Here is a 19,064-nt window from a genome sequence, read left to right on the forward strand (position 1 = left end):
ACTTGTACTCCTTCCGCTTCAGGTAAACTGGCACTGATGTTCTGGTATTCGTTAAGATGTGCCCTTTGCCATCGCCTCCGCTTACCGCTCTTCTCAACATGACTTCAGTGAAAGTGGAACATTTAACCTAGTCAAGGCGTCTACTGTGGAGATAATGTACACACATATACGATGAAGCCTCGATAAATCAATCTGGTAATTCGAAATCCTTAGTAATTCATATTATTTCTGCAGTCCCGTAATTTGCAATGTCAGTTGTACCGGTGAACTCTAACCAGAAGTTGGAGCGTTCATGATTGGCACCATATAGTCACCTGCTTATCATAGGTACGCAAACCCACATTTAACAGCACAATGCTTAATTGAATTCTTGAAATACTTCACGTACCATCCCACAGACAGCTGCAGCACTCTGGCTTAGCAAACAGCATGATGACGTCGTGCTAGGCAAAGCGATCTTTACAATTGACCGCTGCCTTACAGACACAGAGCATATTTTATTTTGTGGATATCACACATTGCACTGAGCTCGTCGCTACAAAATACATCATGGCATGCCTGGATCAGGCTGTACAGACTGTGCACACGCTCTTTCCAAAGCTGTTTCCATGTGCCCTAGACGAGTGCCTTGTCTTTAACTCGACGCGTCTCACCTCGGCCACAGTCTTTGGATGTTCTGATAAGATTGGACTGGAAAAGTTCTGGCAAACATTTGCTGGTAATCGCGTTATGCAGATGTCAAGACCAGTGCGAAAAAATTTCTGGTGACCACAATGAGTCCAAATAAGTTGCCTGTGTTAAATGCAGTGGCTATGACTTTTCAGTGCTGCAAGCAGTTTAAAATTTCAAGCTTGCCTTTTTCATTTCGCTTTTATTGAAAGTCATTTGAAAACTTGGTTAATTCGAATAATTTGCAGAGTCCAGCGGAGTCAAAATTTTACAAGTTTTCGCTGGATATTGGTTGTAACATCCATGTGTACGGCACGATTCATAAGCTTCTGTTGCTGTACCGAGTGACTGTGTTTACACCTATGTTGTCTTTTTTGTGCACTGTGCACAGACAGCAGGAACAGGTCTGTAATGGCAAAAAAACATAAAAAAAAGTCTGTGCTGCATATTTATTGAATCTACCTTAATATTCAAGCTATGGGTACATCGAACTGCATTGCATTGAAGGTGCAGTCTTTGTCAAAAGTTTAGAGCCCAGGGGGTCTGCTTCCGAGCCATATCATGTGGCTCGTAATGCATTCTGAGGTTTCTAAACTTACTGAAGGCAAGAACATTTTTCATCCTACCCTCTGCAATGGCTAGGACTTCCATGATTGTTAAAGAAGCCATTATATACTTAAAAGCAAACAATCCGGGCTTATAAACTTTTGACAAAGGTTGTGCATTCAAGACTGGTACTGAGACAAGCTAGATGGCAAAATCAGTGTTATAAGATAGGTCATTCAGGAGAGAGCTTGGTTGAACTAAAAAAACAGCATAAAAGTGAAAGGTGTAAAGTGATACGAGGCGAATTCCATAACTGTGCCTGATCACACTCTTCTACAGCATCTACTGGTTCCTAGTTTGATGGAAAAATGGTGCAGTGAGTGTTGCCGAGATAACAAAGTGTGCGCGAAACTGAAACTGAGCTCATTATGCCCATGTCAAGTGCGCAATTAAAATGCACTTATGGGGTTGTGCGCTTCGGCACCTGGAGTCGCACTTGATCACACTTGAGGCTATGTGGTACTAAACGGGAAAGCAGGGTGCACTAGTAACAAAAAATGGTGAAAGAAAATGAACAAAATGTTAGAAAAGGTAGATAGGAAAGGAAAACTTTCTGAGAACTTATAATTTGGCGTGACAGAAGTAACAAAAACAATCAGTAATAAAACTTCTCAACTACAAACGGAAAGGAGCAAATAGGCGAGCCAAGACATGTCGCTAGCCTACCCGGAATTTCAGCAAGGCAACATGCAAACAATGCTAAAGCAAGTAAAAAAGTGAGTGCTTTCTGAAGCATAAGATGCCATGTCTCCTGGATTGCTGCTGGCAAGGCTACATACTGTCAGGAAAGTATTTTGTGAACTTGCTCCAACCAGACTGTGCCCTTTGGCAAGCGCACTTACTCCATTTAGTTGTGGCACAGTGGGCTTTTTGCGAGTGATACTCTCATAAGTGCACTTGAATTTGCGGGCTTGAAAGTATTAGTAAATTCCTGCATTTTGATTCAGTCTGGGAAACTGCTCAATCTACCTTTTTCAAGTCACCGCTCCGCGCGGTCGCTTGGAAACGAACCACCAGTCCCAACTGTGAGTGCGCTGTCCTTGGTGTCCGTGATCTGCTATGGCTTTGCCGATTGCAGAGGTCGTGTGCGTTTCATATTCGTGACAAATGTATGCGACAGATGGCAGTCGCCACTTCGCAGGTAGCTGCATCTCCCAAGGACATTTTCAACCAGTAGCAGACGAATTTTCAACCACTCCCCAGAGGGCGCCACATTGTGTGAAAAAGGCAGATTTTACCAGGCTGCACCCATACTGAAGCTGGAGCCTGTATTTTTGGTTTCAGGACACCGTATTGTATGGCAGAGTTGGAGGCCCTGACCATTCATCGTATGCAGCCAGTTCCATAGTAGTTTGAGATGTGGAACATAAATATATGCATGTGCAAATTCCAAATGCATACCGGAAATAGTAGTCAGCTGCACTAGTAGGCAGCAGAAATAAAACACAGTTCCATGAGTGTGCGTCAGTCTAATAGTGACCTCTCTTTGCTGCACTGCAGAAGGCAGGCTGTGAATGTAAAGATGGAGCAAATTCCCTGTGCGCGGAGCCCGTGATTCCAAAGAAATATGTGAAATTATTATAAAAACTATTTATAGTGGTTGCGCAGCAACCATAGTTCTCCACAAAGGAAGTAATTAAATTCCAATAAGGAAAGGTGCGACCTCCCAGTACTATACTTCGTCTCGCAAGATATCTGCAGCACTGCAAAAGGCATAGGCGCCCTTGAAATTGTGCTCCTAAGTGCCTCTCGCCCCTGTGCAATATAATAAAGGATTGTGCTCCTACTGGCACTCCCGCCAATTTAGGGGGCGAGAAGCACGTAGGAGCACAATTGCCTATTGTAGTGCGCATGATCCTGATTGGACCGGGGTGCCTCTGCCTTTCGCAGTGCTGCAAATATCTTGTGAGACGAAGTATATACATAGCTTGCTCTCTGGCGCATTTCATGTGTGTGTTTTGGTACAGTCATATTGTGTGCGAGATTCAGTGTTAATATCTTTTAAAAACTGGTTTTAGGCTACAATGCTCAATGCCTTTAAATCCTCTACATAGTTTTGAGCACTAAAAGTAAATGCTTAATTAGTTAATATCAGTTAAATAACAATTCCTATTCTAGCTACTAACATGGATATAATGTCGACTGTGCCGCTCACCCAATTTGCACAGCCGACAAAATCTGTGCAAACTACCTCATTCCTGTCGCAAGGTCGTACCTATTTGAAGCAGAAATAAAGGCGAATTAAAAAAATAACAATCAAATATCTAGCGTAGGGTTTGCATTTTCTGCTGCAATGTTTTTTGAGTCACGCATAGCAGAGAGAAATAAATGGCCAAAAAAATAGATGACTTTAGATCCTCTCGGCAATAGTCGCTTTTTGCACACAAAAAAATGTAGTGTTTCCAAACAGTAATCACTAGCCTGCTGTAAGGTATATGTTCTCAATTTCCATTTGATGTCCACTGATAGAACTGCCGAAAGATGAGTAGTGCAAAAATATTTGAACGGTTTCTTGTAGGCAATCTCTTGCATGTGACCAACCTCTCTAGATGCTGCACATTGATAGTTAATGGTGCCACATTCCTGCTATGCTTGAATCTTTCTCAGTCCTGTGCTGTTCCTTGGCCCTGACGCAAAGTTATCGGCAAGAGATCAAATAAGTGTCTGTGTGTTACAAGAGCATCCTCTTACACTTAACATGTGGCAATTACAGTTCATATATTTTTGAGTTCTAGACCTACTGAACCTAGTTCTGGTTTGCCGATCAGTGTGTGCTAGCAAACTAGACTACATTACTGACATCTTCTGTACATTCCCAAATGCAGAAAAGTTCATTTCTTCAGCAAGTCAACCAAGTAACAGAAAAATGTTCAGGGTAGAACCAACATAGCATTCATTGTGAGAAAGCGTTCGACTGGATCGAAACCTCAGCTGATATGCAAACATTGCGAAATCGAGGCACGGACGAGCAGTATGTGGAAGTATATTAGAAGATATCTATAGTGGTTGCACAGCAATGACAGTCCTCCATAATTTGAAGAAAGTAATAAAATTTCTATGAGGAAAGTTGTCCGGCAAGGAAATACGTCCACTGCAGTACTATACACTGCTTGCTTAAAAGTATTCAGAAAGCTGAATTGGGAACGTTTAGGGAAAAGGGTTAATGGAGAATACCGATTTGATAACATTGCCTTGCTTAGTAGCTCTGGTAACAAATTGCAAAGAACGATTAATGATAGGCAGGTAAAGTGGAATGATAGGCCTAAAAATTAATATGCAGAAGACTAATGTTTAACATCATCGGAAAGAAACAACAGTTTGCAATAGGCAACGAGGAGCTGGAAGTGATTAGGGAATACTTCTACTTAGGACAGGTAATAACTGCAGATCCGAATTATGAAAGGGAAAAGCTAGAAGAATCAGATTGGTCTAGAGTGCATTTGGGAAGTACTAGCAGACCACGAATGGCAAATCTCTCACGAGGAAAAAATTTAGACAAGCGTTAGCCTGCGATGTCAGCGAAAATGCGGCGGCATTGGCGACAGCAGTCCTTTGTGGTGTAGGCAAAAGCCTGAGCTGTCTGCATTGGATGTACAGCGCTTGCTGTGGTTTGAGCATGATTCCCGCTATTCCAGCAAGCAGTGGTGCATCTGGTTGTGCCGAGACACAAGAAAGAAAATGGAACTTGTTCTCACAAGTTTCTTGCAGTCGGATAGAGATGAAAGTGAACGGCAGCGGCATGTATGCAGTACGACAAGTGGACCCTTTGGTGATGGATAGACTTCGCAGCTAGCGTGCAGAACAAATGCCTGCAGCTCGTGCATGTTTGGTTGTACTCTCAACGTAAGGAGTTTAGACGCAATATATATTCCGTTTGCGTGTGATCCCGAGTTGAATGCAGGGAAGCCACGCTGTCAGATCTTACTCACCTGCACTACTTTCCAAGCTTTGTTTGTGCAGAAAAGGATACAAAAGCTGCTGCTAGCTGCTTTGAGTGGTTACACTGAGCCGCTAAGCGCAATTCTCGAAACAGTGCCGGACTTGTGAAGTAGCACTCTTTTCTGTTTTCACTTTTGCTAGTTTCAATAAGTCACTCTTTCATCACCGGTCCTAGAAAATGAGTGTGTACCGCTATGATCTCGACATTGTCACAGAGTGCTATTTCTCAGATGATCTAAATTTTCTTACTGGAGGTCTTTCAGAACTTGATGATCAAACAAAAGATCCACATACCACATACCACGCACTTTGATTAAGCAGGATAAGTGTGGTATATACATGGTATATGGAGTTTAAAGCACCAAATTGAAATTGGCTATTAGGGGAGCAAGGATAAGCAGAATAAGATGATACACATTTGAATAAAATTTCTAGGTATATTAATATACCCAGCACAGTGAGCGTAATTTTTGCTGCAATCTCGTGGAAAATGTTTGCATTCGTGCTTTTGCAGCTCTCCTTTAAATCCGAAATAGTGAAATGAGTATTCTTGCAGACCTCCATATATGCTTTATCTGTGAATGACCTTTACAAGTGCTTCAAACGTCTTTTTCATCAAGTGGAATAGAACAATTTGGCAGCGCAATCAGCATGGATACAATGAACAAAGAGGTGAAGTTCTTGTTCAGAGAAACTGTATGGCTTAAGTTGCTACAGTGAGGCACTCGGAGAAGCAGAGAGTCTATCGAAAGGCTTGTCATATGAAAAAGATGCTTCCAGTCGTTCATGGCATCATCCACAGTCTTGTGTGTGCTTGCAATCGGCCTGAAGTTGTGGAGTGTAGACCATTAGTATTTCTCATATCTTGCGCTTACTCGGTTTCATTTAATTTGATAAGCCACTGCTAGTCGCCCACCGTAGCCTCTTGCCGCCATGGAGAAGGAAGTTGATACAAGAGACACATGCTTCAAAAGTGACTTATACGCAAGAGTTGTTTTCGAAGGCAACATCGCTTGGCGTGGTGTAGGCATGCTGTGTTTTTGCCTACACCCCACGCTGCTGCCGATCGCAGTGCCACCTTTGTTTACAAACATGACGCGTGTCCACAACAGTTGTATCTTATGAGTACTTACCTGTGGGGCAGAAATATATAGCATAACTTAAATTGAGGATTGCTCAAAGAGCTATGGAAGAAAAAAAAAAAGGTAGGTGTTAAGAGACAGGAAGCGTGCTGAATGGGTAAGGGAGCAAATGCTGGTCCATGACACTCTAGTAAAAGTCGAGAAGAAATGGGCATGGGCAGGTCATGTAATGCAAAGGCAAGATAACCGGCGGTCTCTAAGGGTGACAGACAGGATTCCAAGGGATGCCAAGCGTAGCGCAAGGTGGCAGAAAGTTAAGTGGGAGGATGAGATTGGGAAGTTTGTGGGGGCTAAATGGATGCAGCTAGCATAGGACCAAGTTCATTTAACCGAAGCTTTGTTTAAAGGTAACATATTACATATTCAAGTTTTAGTCCAGCATTTCCACTTTTATTTCCGGTTGTAACTTCACGCTATTGAAATCAGCCAACAGAAGCTGACATCATGTGAATGTGCAGGAATGGGTTTACTGCATTTTTGCAGAGCCTTCTTTGGTTTACTGCTTGTAGTTTCTGAGAGACATGACTTACTTGTTAGCTGTTGTAAAATGCCTTTTCTAAGGCACGATAAGCTTTCATGGCGTCATGGGCATTCTCCCTGCTGCAGAGGAAAAGGCGTAATGTGTCGAGTGCCTTCAGTGCATCATACTTCGTTGCACTCTGTTGCACTTGTTCTTCGTGACCACCAACATCTTTGTCTGAGGCTGAAGTTGCATCAGCATTTTCGTGGAGTTCAAGTACCTTCACCTCGTCACACACATCCTCCTCGTCCACTTGAACATAGCTGTCCAAGGGTACATATTTGTCCACTCCATTGTCTACTGCTTCCCATGCTGCCTGCTCTGAGTGTAAATGGGTGAGTATGCTTCCGCGGAACCCGCAAGCCTTGAAAGCAGCTCGAACAGTTTCTTGCTCTACAGAGTCCCATGACGTCGCAACTAGTGACATGGCTATAAAGAGTGTTGGCCTTGCTTCTTCCACTCGGCTATTCAGTATGGCGAGTCTTTTGACTAGAAACATTCGATAGAGCTCCTTGAACCTCCGCAGTACACCCATGTACAGTGGATTTTGGTTGGCGAAGCGTGTACTGCTGGCGAACGCGTACAGACGAAGGTTCGTGAGGACTCTTTGGACTGCAGCCATAAGGTGCTGCGGCAGGAAGACTGCGACGCGGCGTTTTTCGGCGCGCATGCGCTTGTCGACATCGTGGAGGTACTGCTGGAGCGTTTCGGCGGTTAGTTGCAACGGCCTCGCGCCACCCAGGTAGACGCAAGGCAAATTGCAAGTACCCCGCAGGCTTCCGGGGTCTTCGTGGAGGCCGATGATGCAGGGCGTCAACCTGTCGGTGCAGTCCTCGTTAACGCCCAGAACGATGCCCACTCGCGGCTCACCGTCCCGAACAATGCACTTTGCGTCTGGGTCCGAGAGCTGGCCATCGGCGTGCGACTGGGAGATGTCGGAAGGAAGAAGCGCGTAATAGAGCTCCGTCCAGCCGACGGCGTAGACGTCGCGCGGGTGGTACTGTTCTCGGGCGCTGAGGAAAGCGAAGAAGTCGTTCGGTTCGTGGCGCCTCTTCACAGTGGCCGCTCTCTGCGCTGTCGCCCGCTTCTTATACCGCAGGAAGCCGTGACGCTTATTAAAACGGGACAGCCAGCCGTTGGAGGCTGTGAAACCGTCGATGCCCATGCTCAGCGCCGCTGCTTCGGCCATCTCTCGCATCTCTTCAAGGCTGGGTCTTATAAAGTCGGGTTCTGCGGCCTTCTCGCTAAGCCAGGAGAACACGAAGTCGTCAAGCTGCTTGTACTGCCCCGTTCTGGTAGCGCGGCACGACCGGTCGAAGCGAGCAACACTTGCTTCGATGCTCTGACGCTTGGTGATAAAGGTTTGCAGAGTCGTTACGGGTATGTCCAGCTGTTTCGCGAGCGTAACGCGCTTCATGGTCGGATGCTCGTCGACGAATTGCAGTATCTTCAGCTTTTCGTCGAGAGTGAAGGAGTGCCGTTTGCGAGACATCGTGGACAGTCTTCACTGAGTGGACCGCCCAGAAAGGCTTCCGTCACAATGACCACGCCGCAGAACGAAGTTAGGCGCCAATGCCGCCGCAACTTTACTTAACGTTTTGCTGCACTCGTCTTCGGATTAGCATTAGCTTGGATCCACTTGGATTACTCGACTCTAAGTTTTCGGTTTCGGTGCCGTTTGCTCAACCTTCTAGAACAATTTAGTTTTGGTTTTGTTTCCTGGTCATTTTTGGAACAGCTTGCGTTTTTCTTTTATCCTTCGTTCAATTATTATTGTCGATCGTTTTTTTTTTTATTTAATAAAAAGTACACTCCACACGAGAAAAGAGTATCCAGGTATACACGTGAAAATCTATTTACTGTGACTAGAAAACGCGAACGAGTAATAGGTATCCCATCAATCCTTTTCGCAGCGCAAAAAACTAAGCTAGCTTCATTAGCACCGAACATATGAGTGATCTAAAATGGTTTGTCTTCCTCTCCTCATCAACCCAGTCCACGCAGGCGCGCAGGCAAGTCGCGACGGCGCCCCTTCCGACCCGCGTTACTTGGGCGCGTCCAATGAGCAGGCGCGCCCAGCAAGCCCCGACGACATCCGCAAGGTTTGCGCACGGGGATGTGTCATGCAAAAATCTGTTGCGAATGGTCTCCAGGAGCGCATTTAAAAAAAATTATAGGCTCCATGCAAAAGTTTCAAATCTGATTTGAGCACTCACAAAGACCACCTCTGTAGATTTCCTGCATTAGAGTATTGCTGCAAGCACATTTCAGGGGCCCTTCAAGTCACTTACCGCGTCACTTAAAATGTTTCACTATCGTAACGGGAGGTTGTGGCTGATTTTTGGGAGGTTGCAGTTGGCAATTGTAGGGCGTACATGTTGTGACACTATGGACTGTGAACAAAGCGATGGATCTTGGTTTTGACCCAAACTGCCCCTCACCGTATTCCAGTCCGAAACATACTTTTAGTGCCTGGCAAATCAAGTCCCCTTTCATGGCATGAGCCGTTGTACAGAGCATACTGAACTGTTGCGTGGCCGAAGTGAAAGGCCAGAGATTGAAGCTGCTTGGAAGAAAATGGAGAGAACAGAGATTGGCAGTGGTAAAGGAAAGAAAGGAAGAAAATGGAGGTATGACAGAGCTAGAATGAGAAAAAAATTATGGCCAATTTGCATAGTTAATCAAATACGAAGTATGTGTGCTAGCACTCTTTACGCCTGCTATACTTTTCGATGCATTTTTACACTTTGTTGAAGAATTGAGAGAACACACTATATACCCTACTCATCAGTCTCTTGCTTGAGCCACTGGCACTTGTCCATTGGGTGCAGTTCTTCATTAAATTTTGACCTCATTGATAGTGCAGTTGACGAATGCAATTTATTAGGTTAAGCTTCTGATCACTATTATTGTAAGAGCCATATTAGTTCTTTTTTGTTTGTCAAAAATCCTGAGACACCAAGAAGCTGACTACCTTTATCGCACCATTCAGGACATTTTCCCTTAACACTCTTCTATCTGGCATCACGTCCGTTCCTGAGCACTTTCAGAAGCAGATGTAAAAAAATTCTGGAAGGTGTCAACAGTTGTGTGTCATATGGATGACACCCTTATCTAGGGCTCAGACAAAACGGAGCACAACGAGACGCTTCGCACAGTTTTTCAACGACTAACTGAGGCAGGTGTGACGCTAAATGAGAAGTGCCTGTTTAACCTTGACCAGCACAGAATCAAATCCCCCCCCAAAAAAAATTGAAGCTATCTTAAAAATGACCAGTCCAACTAATAGAAGCGAATTGCAAATTGTTCTCGAAATGGCTACATACCTTTCCCGCTTTGTACCCAACCTTGTGGACATACTACAGCTGCTTACTTGTCTGCTGTCAAAAAAGCAAGAATTCGTTTGGGACCTTCCTCAACAGCAAGCATTCGAAAAATGAAAGCAGCTACTTTCATCTCGGCCCCGCCGGGGTGGTGCAGTGGTAGGAGTTCCCGGGTTCGAACCCAACCACGGCGGCTGCGTTTCGATGGAGGCGAAACGAAGTGGCGTCCGTGTGCTATGCGATGTCAGCGCACGTTAAAGATCCCCAGGTGGTAGAAATTACTTGTAGCCCTCCACTATGGCTCCTCTTTCTCTCTTTCCACTTTCACTCCCACCTTCCTCCCTTCCCTTATGGCACTGTTCAGGTGTCCACAGAGCAAGTATGACAGATACTGCGCCTTTCCCATCTTGTGAACCAATTGCTATTATTTATTTTATCTCTCCGAATGCTAGGGGTGTACGATCCTGCTTAGGAGACAGTGGTCAGTGCAGATGCTTCTTTCTTTGGACTGGGGGACAGTGATTTGACAGAAACATATCAGTGGCAAGTTTTCAGTCATTGCCTATACCTCTCGGCTTCTATCTGACACAGAGAAACGCTATGTGCAAATAGAGAAAAAGGCTCTCACCTTAATTTGGGCTTGCGGGAAATTCAGTGATTACCTTGTCGGCAAGCTGTTCACAATCGAAACCACAAGCCTTTAGTACCCATATTTACCTCAAAACATCTTGATGATCTTACACCACAGCTATAAAGACTTAAAATGCAAATTATGAGTTACTAGTATGAAGTGGTATATGTTCTTAGGAAAGAACTCCTCACGGCAGACATGTTTTCCAGAGCGCCTCTGCAAGAGACTGGAAAAGCTAGAGAGCGACGTCAAAGCTTTTGTCTGCTGCGTGAGGACAAACCTCCCCATTAAGCAGCACTGCCTTGAGTGGCTTACAGAGGCCCAGAAAACGGATCGCGTTTTGCTTGTATCTTCGAGAACTCTGCACGAAAGCCTGGCCTTCCCGACGAGATTTACCTCTTGACGTAAGACCTTTCCACGAGCATCGTCAACAACTTACCATAGAGGACGATCTGCTATTCTATGCAGCTCTAGTGGTTTTCCCACTGACGTGCAAGAAAGCAATTTTGTGCTTTTTGCACGAAGGTCACTTTGGTATTGCAAAGACGCAGGCCCGCGCTAAGGATTCCGTTTGGTGGTCTACAGTGGTCAAATACATCTAAACCACCATAAAACATTGTCAAGAATGTGTGAAGACGTCCGGCAACCGGAAAATGCCCTTTCAAAGCACAATGTTTCCAGCAAGGCCATGACAGAGAGTTGCAATGGACCTGTTCTTCAACAGCTGCTGGTTGTTAATCATCACAGATTATTACTCTAGATACCTGGAACTCGCCCTTTTAGAAATGCTGTCATCGGTTACAGTGATCAACCACTGCAAATCAATTTTCGCCCACATGGTGTTCCAGAAGTGGTGGTCTCAGACAATGGTCCTCAGTTCTCGTCATCTGAGTTCACTAAGTTTTCTTAAGAATACGCTACCTTCAGAGCAACGGACTTGCCGAGGCTGCGGTGAAAATCGTCAAAACTTCAATGAAAAGGACCCAAGACCCATACTTGACCCTCAGTTTTTGAAGTAGTTTCCCAACTGGTATGATCAAAGAGCTCTGACTCTACCCATTCACTGGCCTTTGCTCGAAACAGTGCATCTCGAGATTTTTTTGCTCACACCGTCGGGCTTTCTGAGGCACAGGACTCTATTGCATAATACAAAATTCCACATTGCAAAAGGCTTAGAGCCAAAACCATTAGAGCACTGACAAATGGATGGTGGGACAGTCTCTGCATTGTAGAACTGTTGAATTGGAGAAAACAAGTGTCATTCTTTAACTTATGGGTGGTCACAGGAGCCAATAAATTTATTAGCTTGTCACAGCTGCATGGTTAGATGCTATCAGCTGACTATAATCTGCATGCCTCTATTGCTGGCATTGCGAGGGAAAAATCGCGAGTAAAAATCGGGCAGCATCGCTGGGCATTGATTGGCAGGTTAGGACTCTGGCAGGGGTAGGAGGGTTATATTGGAATTGAACCCAAGGTGCTTGGATCCGGAGTCTGACACACTATTCCTAGGCTACATAGGCACATTTTTATGACTTGGTTAATGTTGGGCTTTGTGTGTATGTCTGGTGGTATTGAAAATAATGTGGCAGCTTGCGGCTGTATGCTCTGGGATTTGCAATCCACGTAATATAGCAGCTGTGACTGTAGATCTGCAAGGGAGGCCATAGGCACTAGCCATTATCGCTGTCTTGTCATATTGTTGTTTGAGCACATTTGTTACTGATTGGTCATCTAATATCATTTAGCTTTTAAAGGTGTACTGCACAGATATTTTGACCTTGTGTGAAATTGCTGAAAATGCATTCAGGAGGTCCGATTGCCTAAGGCTACAGCATTTATTTAAGGTATTTTTGCACAGATGCAATCATTTTCTACGTTTTATATAAATGCGCGCCCGTGGTGTCGCCCGCGCGGGCAGGTGGCGTGCGTGATGTCATGTTTCATGCTAACCTGCTGCCGCTGTATCGTGTTCGCATTGCTCCAGCTGCAGCGCCTGTTTCTGAGCAGGCGGAGTGAAAAGGTGCTGCAAATGGACGAAAAACGTAGAAGTGGCATTGCGAATGTTGGTTGCAGCAGAGCCGCACTGATACATTACAGGTTCATACGATTTCCCATTTCATACGCTCAAAATCGTGGGCATTAAAACACTTCCCATAGAGTTACACAGTTCCCCTGGTGCATACGTTCCTGGATAACAGTTTCCTAGTTATTACTTTCAACATTTAGAGTAATTTTGGTCATATTGCTACTGGTCGAGTGAATGAAGATGAGGCAGATGAAGTGTGTGTATGTATGGCACGTGCTCGGGGCCTGATTCCTTAGCAGCAGTCTGTGCTTTGATGTCCGGTGCGCCCTAGGCTTGTGCTGTGCTGTGATGTGCTGTGTATGTTCCTGCCACATAACATCTTAGTGAAGGTGCAGGGCACCGATCCCCGTACCTCTCTCACTGTTGCGAGAGATACATATTGCGATAAACTGGACACGTCCTAATGAGGGCTCGCAACATGAAAAACTGATCAGCGGTGCTCACCTGCCACAGTTGCTTTCCTGCAGTGTTCTGGTGCAAAGGGGTGAAGCATAAGAAAAAAGAATAAAAAGGTCAGCAAGTGATGTGCTTGTTTCTGTGGAAAGATAAATTCACGAGGAGAAACGCGGTGGCTTCTTTGTGGTGCCTTAGAGGCATAGGGGTGAATCGGTTGATAACTACAATTATTTACTTAGATAAGAGTGGCCCGTGTATGGGAGGTGCACCGTGAGCAAAAATGCGGCGAAGCCACCACACTGCGAAGTCTTCACCACATCTCACTAGAGCAAGGGTGTGAAGCATCCAGAAACAACCAAGAAAGCGATCAAGGATCATCACTGTCCTCTACGAACCGAATTATTTACTAAATCTCTTCCGCGCTTAGGACAATGCAAATATGAACTTCATTCTGCAAGAGCTGAAAAAGGCGCTGTTCATACTTGATGTATATGCGCTTATCTACCCTTTCATACAGTGAAAGTCTCAATTCTAAATGCCTTTTACTGTATTCAACAGGTAAATTTTTCAAAAACCGGGTAGTTTGGATCATACGTTTTTCTAGATATTTGTTGCCGTATTTTTTAAAGAACGTATCGGCAAGGTTTTAATGTATTCAGAAATCGAGCCGATCGGGGACTGTATATCATATGGCTGCGATCCCTTCTCCGGATCAAGTGACAAGTAAAATGGGCTGGGAGAGTCACATTTCAGCTAAGCCGGCGCACCCAGCAAAGTAATAGCTGTGCATATTATGATCTACATTGATGTACATCGGACAAGTCTTTCTGAAATTTAAGTATCTAGTTACTGCAGTCATTCATCGCTTCATCCGCCAAAAATTATCCGCTGTGTCAAAATAAGGGGTCGCATAGAGATTTTTACTGGACTTAAGCAGTGGCAGCAGGGGAGTGACTGCAAAAATCTAAAGCATGAAGCTTAATATCATTAGCAAACAATATGGAACAATTTTTGTCTGGTGCTTTGTTACTGCTACAAACTCAGACCTATGCGCGCCCCGCCGGGGTGCTGTGATGTGTGCTGTGTGATGTCAGTGCACGTTAAAGAACCTCAGGTGGTCGAAATTTCTAGGGTCTTCCACTACAGTGTCTCTAATAGCCTGAGTCGCTTTAAGACATTAAACCCCACAAACCAAACCAAACCAGACCTTCGTGCATTGCTCCCACGAACCGGATTTGTAGCACTTCCCCTGATGACATGGGCCTTGTTTAGTTTACGGCCATTCGTTTACTGTTGGTATCTGCTTTGAGGAGCACTAACTGTGCACGAGATGATAATTGTGTGCTGTGCAGCCAGACGTACCCTTGACAGGTGCTCTGTGAACTAACTAGTGTTTCTACAAATCTCAAAAGCTTCTCCAGGAGTCCAACATGATGTTACATGCGCTCCATTGGTTCCTAGTACAGTCATTGAAGCTAGGCAGTCTAGATGCGCTACACGAAAAACAGCCCTCAAGTTGCATGAGGAATGAACAAAAACAAGCTGTGCATAGTGTCAGACTCCGGCACAGATGATACTCCGGTTGTTGAGATTGCTCGTGCGCAGATGGCGGAAGCGGCCAGGGTGTTTTCAGCACCATCGTCTGCACGGTGTGAGCCACCGCAGTGGCTGGGGTATCAACTGCGTTATCGTCTGCTGTGGTGCACTGTTTTTTTGTTCGTTTGTCTAGATGCTTAGAGCATCTAGGCTGCCCAGTTTCAACGACCATACATTGAACTAGTGTAGTGCACGCAACAGCATTTTGTACTCCAGGAGAAAATTGCGCGATTCGAAGAAACATCAGCTCACAGAGTACTTGTGAAAGGTACGTCTGGCTTGACAGCACCCTTATTTTGCCATTTTAAACATAAAGCTTCTAAAGGTCGGTGTATATTTTGTCGCAGTGTTTTTCAATGCACGTGCCAACTTTGAACGAACGGCTGCCTACGTGAGTGCACAATGAAACAAGAAAATTATTTGGAAACCTTTACTTGAACGAACATCTCTACACATTGCGCTCTCATCCAGTACCGACTGCCAGGTGACTCTCATGTGTGTATATCATAGTGTTATAATAATACAAAGCCTTTGAAATGAGGTTTCATAATTTTGCATTCTTTAGGGTGTGCTGGGCTTTTCTTCATGAGACCGACAATATACCTGTGCTGTGAAATCATAAAAATGCTTTGACTTCTGATTTCATGTATTCCTGTGGGACTCTGGATGTAGAAGTGGCGACCAGAGGCACTGAGCGAGGATTAGCAGCATAGCACAGTTTGCTTTGCTATAGACAAAATGGCCCCAACAAAAAAAAATCAATAGTGGAACGTTTTTATTTAAGTCTACACCACACAGTTCAATATATTTTTATGCTTGGCACTTTTTGGTAATGTGGCATATGTCTCTTCACTGCACTGAACTAACTTCAGAACCTTGAGGAAGACTACTTTTCCACCCTTCCCTTTTGCAAGTCTGAACAGGGCTGAACAGAATGAAGCCTTGCATGTATGCCTTTTAAAAGTAGCGTGGTACATTTACTTTGAGCATATATTTTTACAGTATATTGTGCTCCTGAAAATCTTTTTGACATTGCTTTACAGAAAGATGTAGCAGAAGCTGCAGTTGATCCCTCTGAGATCAAGTGTGATGACCCGATTCTAAGGCAAGCTCTGGCTGAGGACAAGGACTACTCTTGTGATGCTACTCGGAGCTATCGCCATATAAATGTTGGTTATGAGCTGTCGGCTCAGAAGGATCTTGATCAGGTAATCCAGGAATATGCACTTTCAAGAATGCATAACTCAATCATTTTGGTGCTTGCTCTTAGAAGGGCATTTTGGGTGACCTGGGAATGCAGTCTGCTTGTTGAACTATGGTCAGGATGTTGCAAACTTTAAAAGGAAAAAGCTCAAAAGGTTGAACTGAATCACTTCTCTCATAGCCTGAGTCGCTTTGGGACGCTAAACCCCACAAACCAAGCCAAACCAAAACCAAAAGAGGAACCCTTCATTCAAGACCTGACTTTTGTAGTTTGTGACAGCTATATTCGGGGACTCTTTTTCTTGGCAATAAGCGCAGAGGTAGGGAGGCGGTGCATTTTAAATGTGTCATTCCGCCTAGTAGTTTGACCGCGCGGCTTTTGGTCTGCATAGACGTTGCAGATCATTTCCATCATTTGCTTCGGCAGCCAGCGTCTCTTAAACTTGACTAGAATCTTGTCTGTTGAAAATGCTTCCAGCCCTTGCGAAGTGGACGAACTAGAACAACCGGAACAACCCGAACATGCAGCTATCGCCATCTTGTCTGCAACTCAAAAACCCGTGACAGACATCAGACGAGAAAACTCGGTGGAACCAAGAAAAGTGTTTTAGGCATAACAGTTCCATTTCGGAAAATCAGTTCTGTGATAAAACATATACCGTAAATAGCGCTATGATTTCAATTTGTTTTTGCAGAAACTGCTCATGGTAACTGGGAACTATATTCAGCTGCGTAGAAAGATGATGAGTTTCGGCTCCGTAGCTCTGGCTGCATTGCCAAGAAAAAGTGTCCCCGAGTATAGCTTAAAATTGGGCAACGTCAAAAATATATAGTATATTTTTTATTTTCTTCTTCTGTGCTTGTCTTCCTTCGCAGCTGTTATGAATCAAGAATGTCACTAACTTGCCCAAAAGCTTGCTTTACTCAAGTTTTAATCACGAATATGCTCCTGCACTTAAACCCTTTCTTATACTGTATACATGCTTTGATTGCCCAAACTGCAAAGCCCTTTTGAACTGTTGTCAAAAATTGTATTAAGCATTTAAGCTTTCTTGTGTGCTTATAACGCATTATTTTTACAGCATGTGTTTGAAAGTGCTACCTGGCTTGGACTTGTTCCAAAATAAAAGCAGGCCTCCTTTAGCCCTTTGTGTATGGAAGACGTATAGTACTTCTCGTTAGTCTATAATCACCTAGCATGTGCTGTTGGGTGACTTGGTTTTACAATTGATGAAAGAGATGTCAAAAGTAATTGGCAGGCAGGGAAGAATGTGCAAGGCAGATGTATAGGTGCACTAATAATTGATAGTTTTTATTCCTCATTGTACAGAACAAATAGCTGCACCTTTCTTCCCCGTGCAATATCCCAAATGCTTGCCTTGTCTTGAGCTTTGTTCTCTGCTGTCTGCTATTTGCTTTTGGCACCTTTTCCAGTTTTTGCAATTTTAAAACTAGGTGATGCAATCCTTGAAGGCTCCTTGAACTGTGTTTGTTGTCCTGCGCTTCTCAAAATGATCACCAGGTGATGCAAGGAATGCTGCTGACTTGAGCTTGTTTTTGCTTCTTTTGCTGCTTTTTGGAAGTGTTGGGTGGTGTATGACGATAACTGGAAGGAATTTATATGAACAGACGCAGTAAACAAAGAAACATCGGTGCTAACAAAAACAAGGAAAGTGCACTAGGACTCTGTTGTTACATTCTCGGTTGCCATATTTTTCAGTGCTATGGTTTAGAGAGCTTCATTACCGCTGCAGTACAAGTGCCAACGATGAAGGCGCAGAAATGAAACAATGTGCCTCGGCAAATGCTGCGCAGGCAGTGCTATGCGAAGTGCAGTCATTCGCATTTCCGACAAGAAAAAATAAAAATAAATTCTAGGTTTCAAGAGACGAGAGTTATCTAGGAATAAAGCGGCTGCCGTGAAAATAGTCTAGAAGTGTGTGTGTGTGCAGGCCCCGACTGTGCCAGCTCATTTCGCCTGTCTTTCTTTGTTTTTGCTGATGCTTTCTTTCCATCATCTACTCAAGCACATAAGCATTGTAGGGCACTTAACACTTCCTGCGCATTAGAATTATGTGAGCCGCAAACCTTGCAAATTGCATGTTCCAGACTGCTACATTTCCTGGCTGGTATGTTTTTTTTTATTATTATTTTATTTTATTTTTTTTTTATTTCTGCGATCTCTTGAAAAGCATAACAGGGTTCAACAATTCTGCATCTGCGTGAGAAAATGCATAGTCATGGTTGCTCTAAGTCCCACGTGACGAGAACCAAGAAAATGGCACCTAGTTGTGTAGGTAACAAAGGACGACCTCACTGTTGCTTCCACTGTGCCATCTCTACTGAGAAACTGACTGGTTCTGGCTTTTTGATTTTAGGGCATCTAAAGTTTGCTTGGTTTACTTTCATGTTCGTGCAGTGAGGAAAACATTAGACCATTCCGTTCCTTTACTGGCTGTTGTATAGCCAACCTCTTCTTTAATGCTTGTCTGCTCTCACCAGGTTCTAGAGCTGTGGTGTGTAGCCTTCCAGAGCCCCTCATCTGAATGGAGCCTCCTTTTCCGTGACCTTGTGGAGTGCTGGTTTTTTGAGCATGTCAAGGTGGTGTCAGAAGTGTTTGCTTCTTCCTTCAAAGTAAGTTCTTACCTTAATCTTTTCTTGCTAATGCATTAATTGGGTAGTTTTGCTCTAGGCTGCTGTTTTGTTTTGCATTTCGAGTAAATTGTTGTGCGTGTTAAATGTGCAGAGGATTCTTGTACATGAAACTGGTTGTCAATTTGGCATATTTAGTACAGAACTTACTTACCTTGTCATTAATAAGTCTTAATAGCCTGTCATTTTCTGCTGGACTCTCTCACACACACATGCATGCACGCACATGCTATGACTCTGTGTGTGTGTTTTAAAATGTATTTTCACAGTTGTGTTATCCAAACTAACATGAAAATAT

The 19,064-nt window shown here is 44.2% G+C and overlaps 1 protein-coding gene across 1 annotated transcript in view; it reads left to right on the forward strand.

Moving 5' to 3' along the window:
* Nucleotides 1-19,064, forward strand: part of Sse (extra spindle pole bodies like 1, separase) — an 84,046-nt gene that overhangs the window by 23,132 nt on the left and 41,850 nt on the right. Inside the window, exons 11-12 of the mRNA XM_084606633.1 lie at nt 15,955-16,119; nt 18,617-18,748. Of these exons, the coding sequence (XP_084462759.1) occupies nt 15,955-16,119; nt 18,617-18,748 (297 nt within the window). The remainder of the gene's footprint in view (nt 1-15,954; nt 16,120-18,616; nt 18,749-19,064) is intronic.

Source organism: Amblyomma maculatum, chromosome 6 (assembly GCF_055883805.1).
Source record: "Amblyomma maculatum isolate TAMU_Amacu chromosome 6, ASM5588380v1, whole genome shotgun sequence".
In the NCBI taxonomy this organism is placed as follows: domain Eukaryota; kingdom Metazoa; phylum Arthropoda; class Arachnida; order Ixodida; family Ixodidae; genus Amblyomma; species Amblyomma maculatum.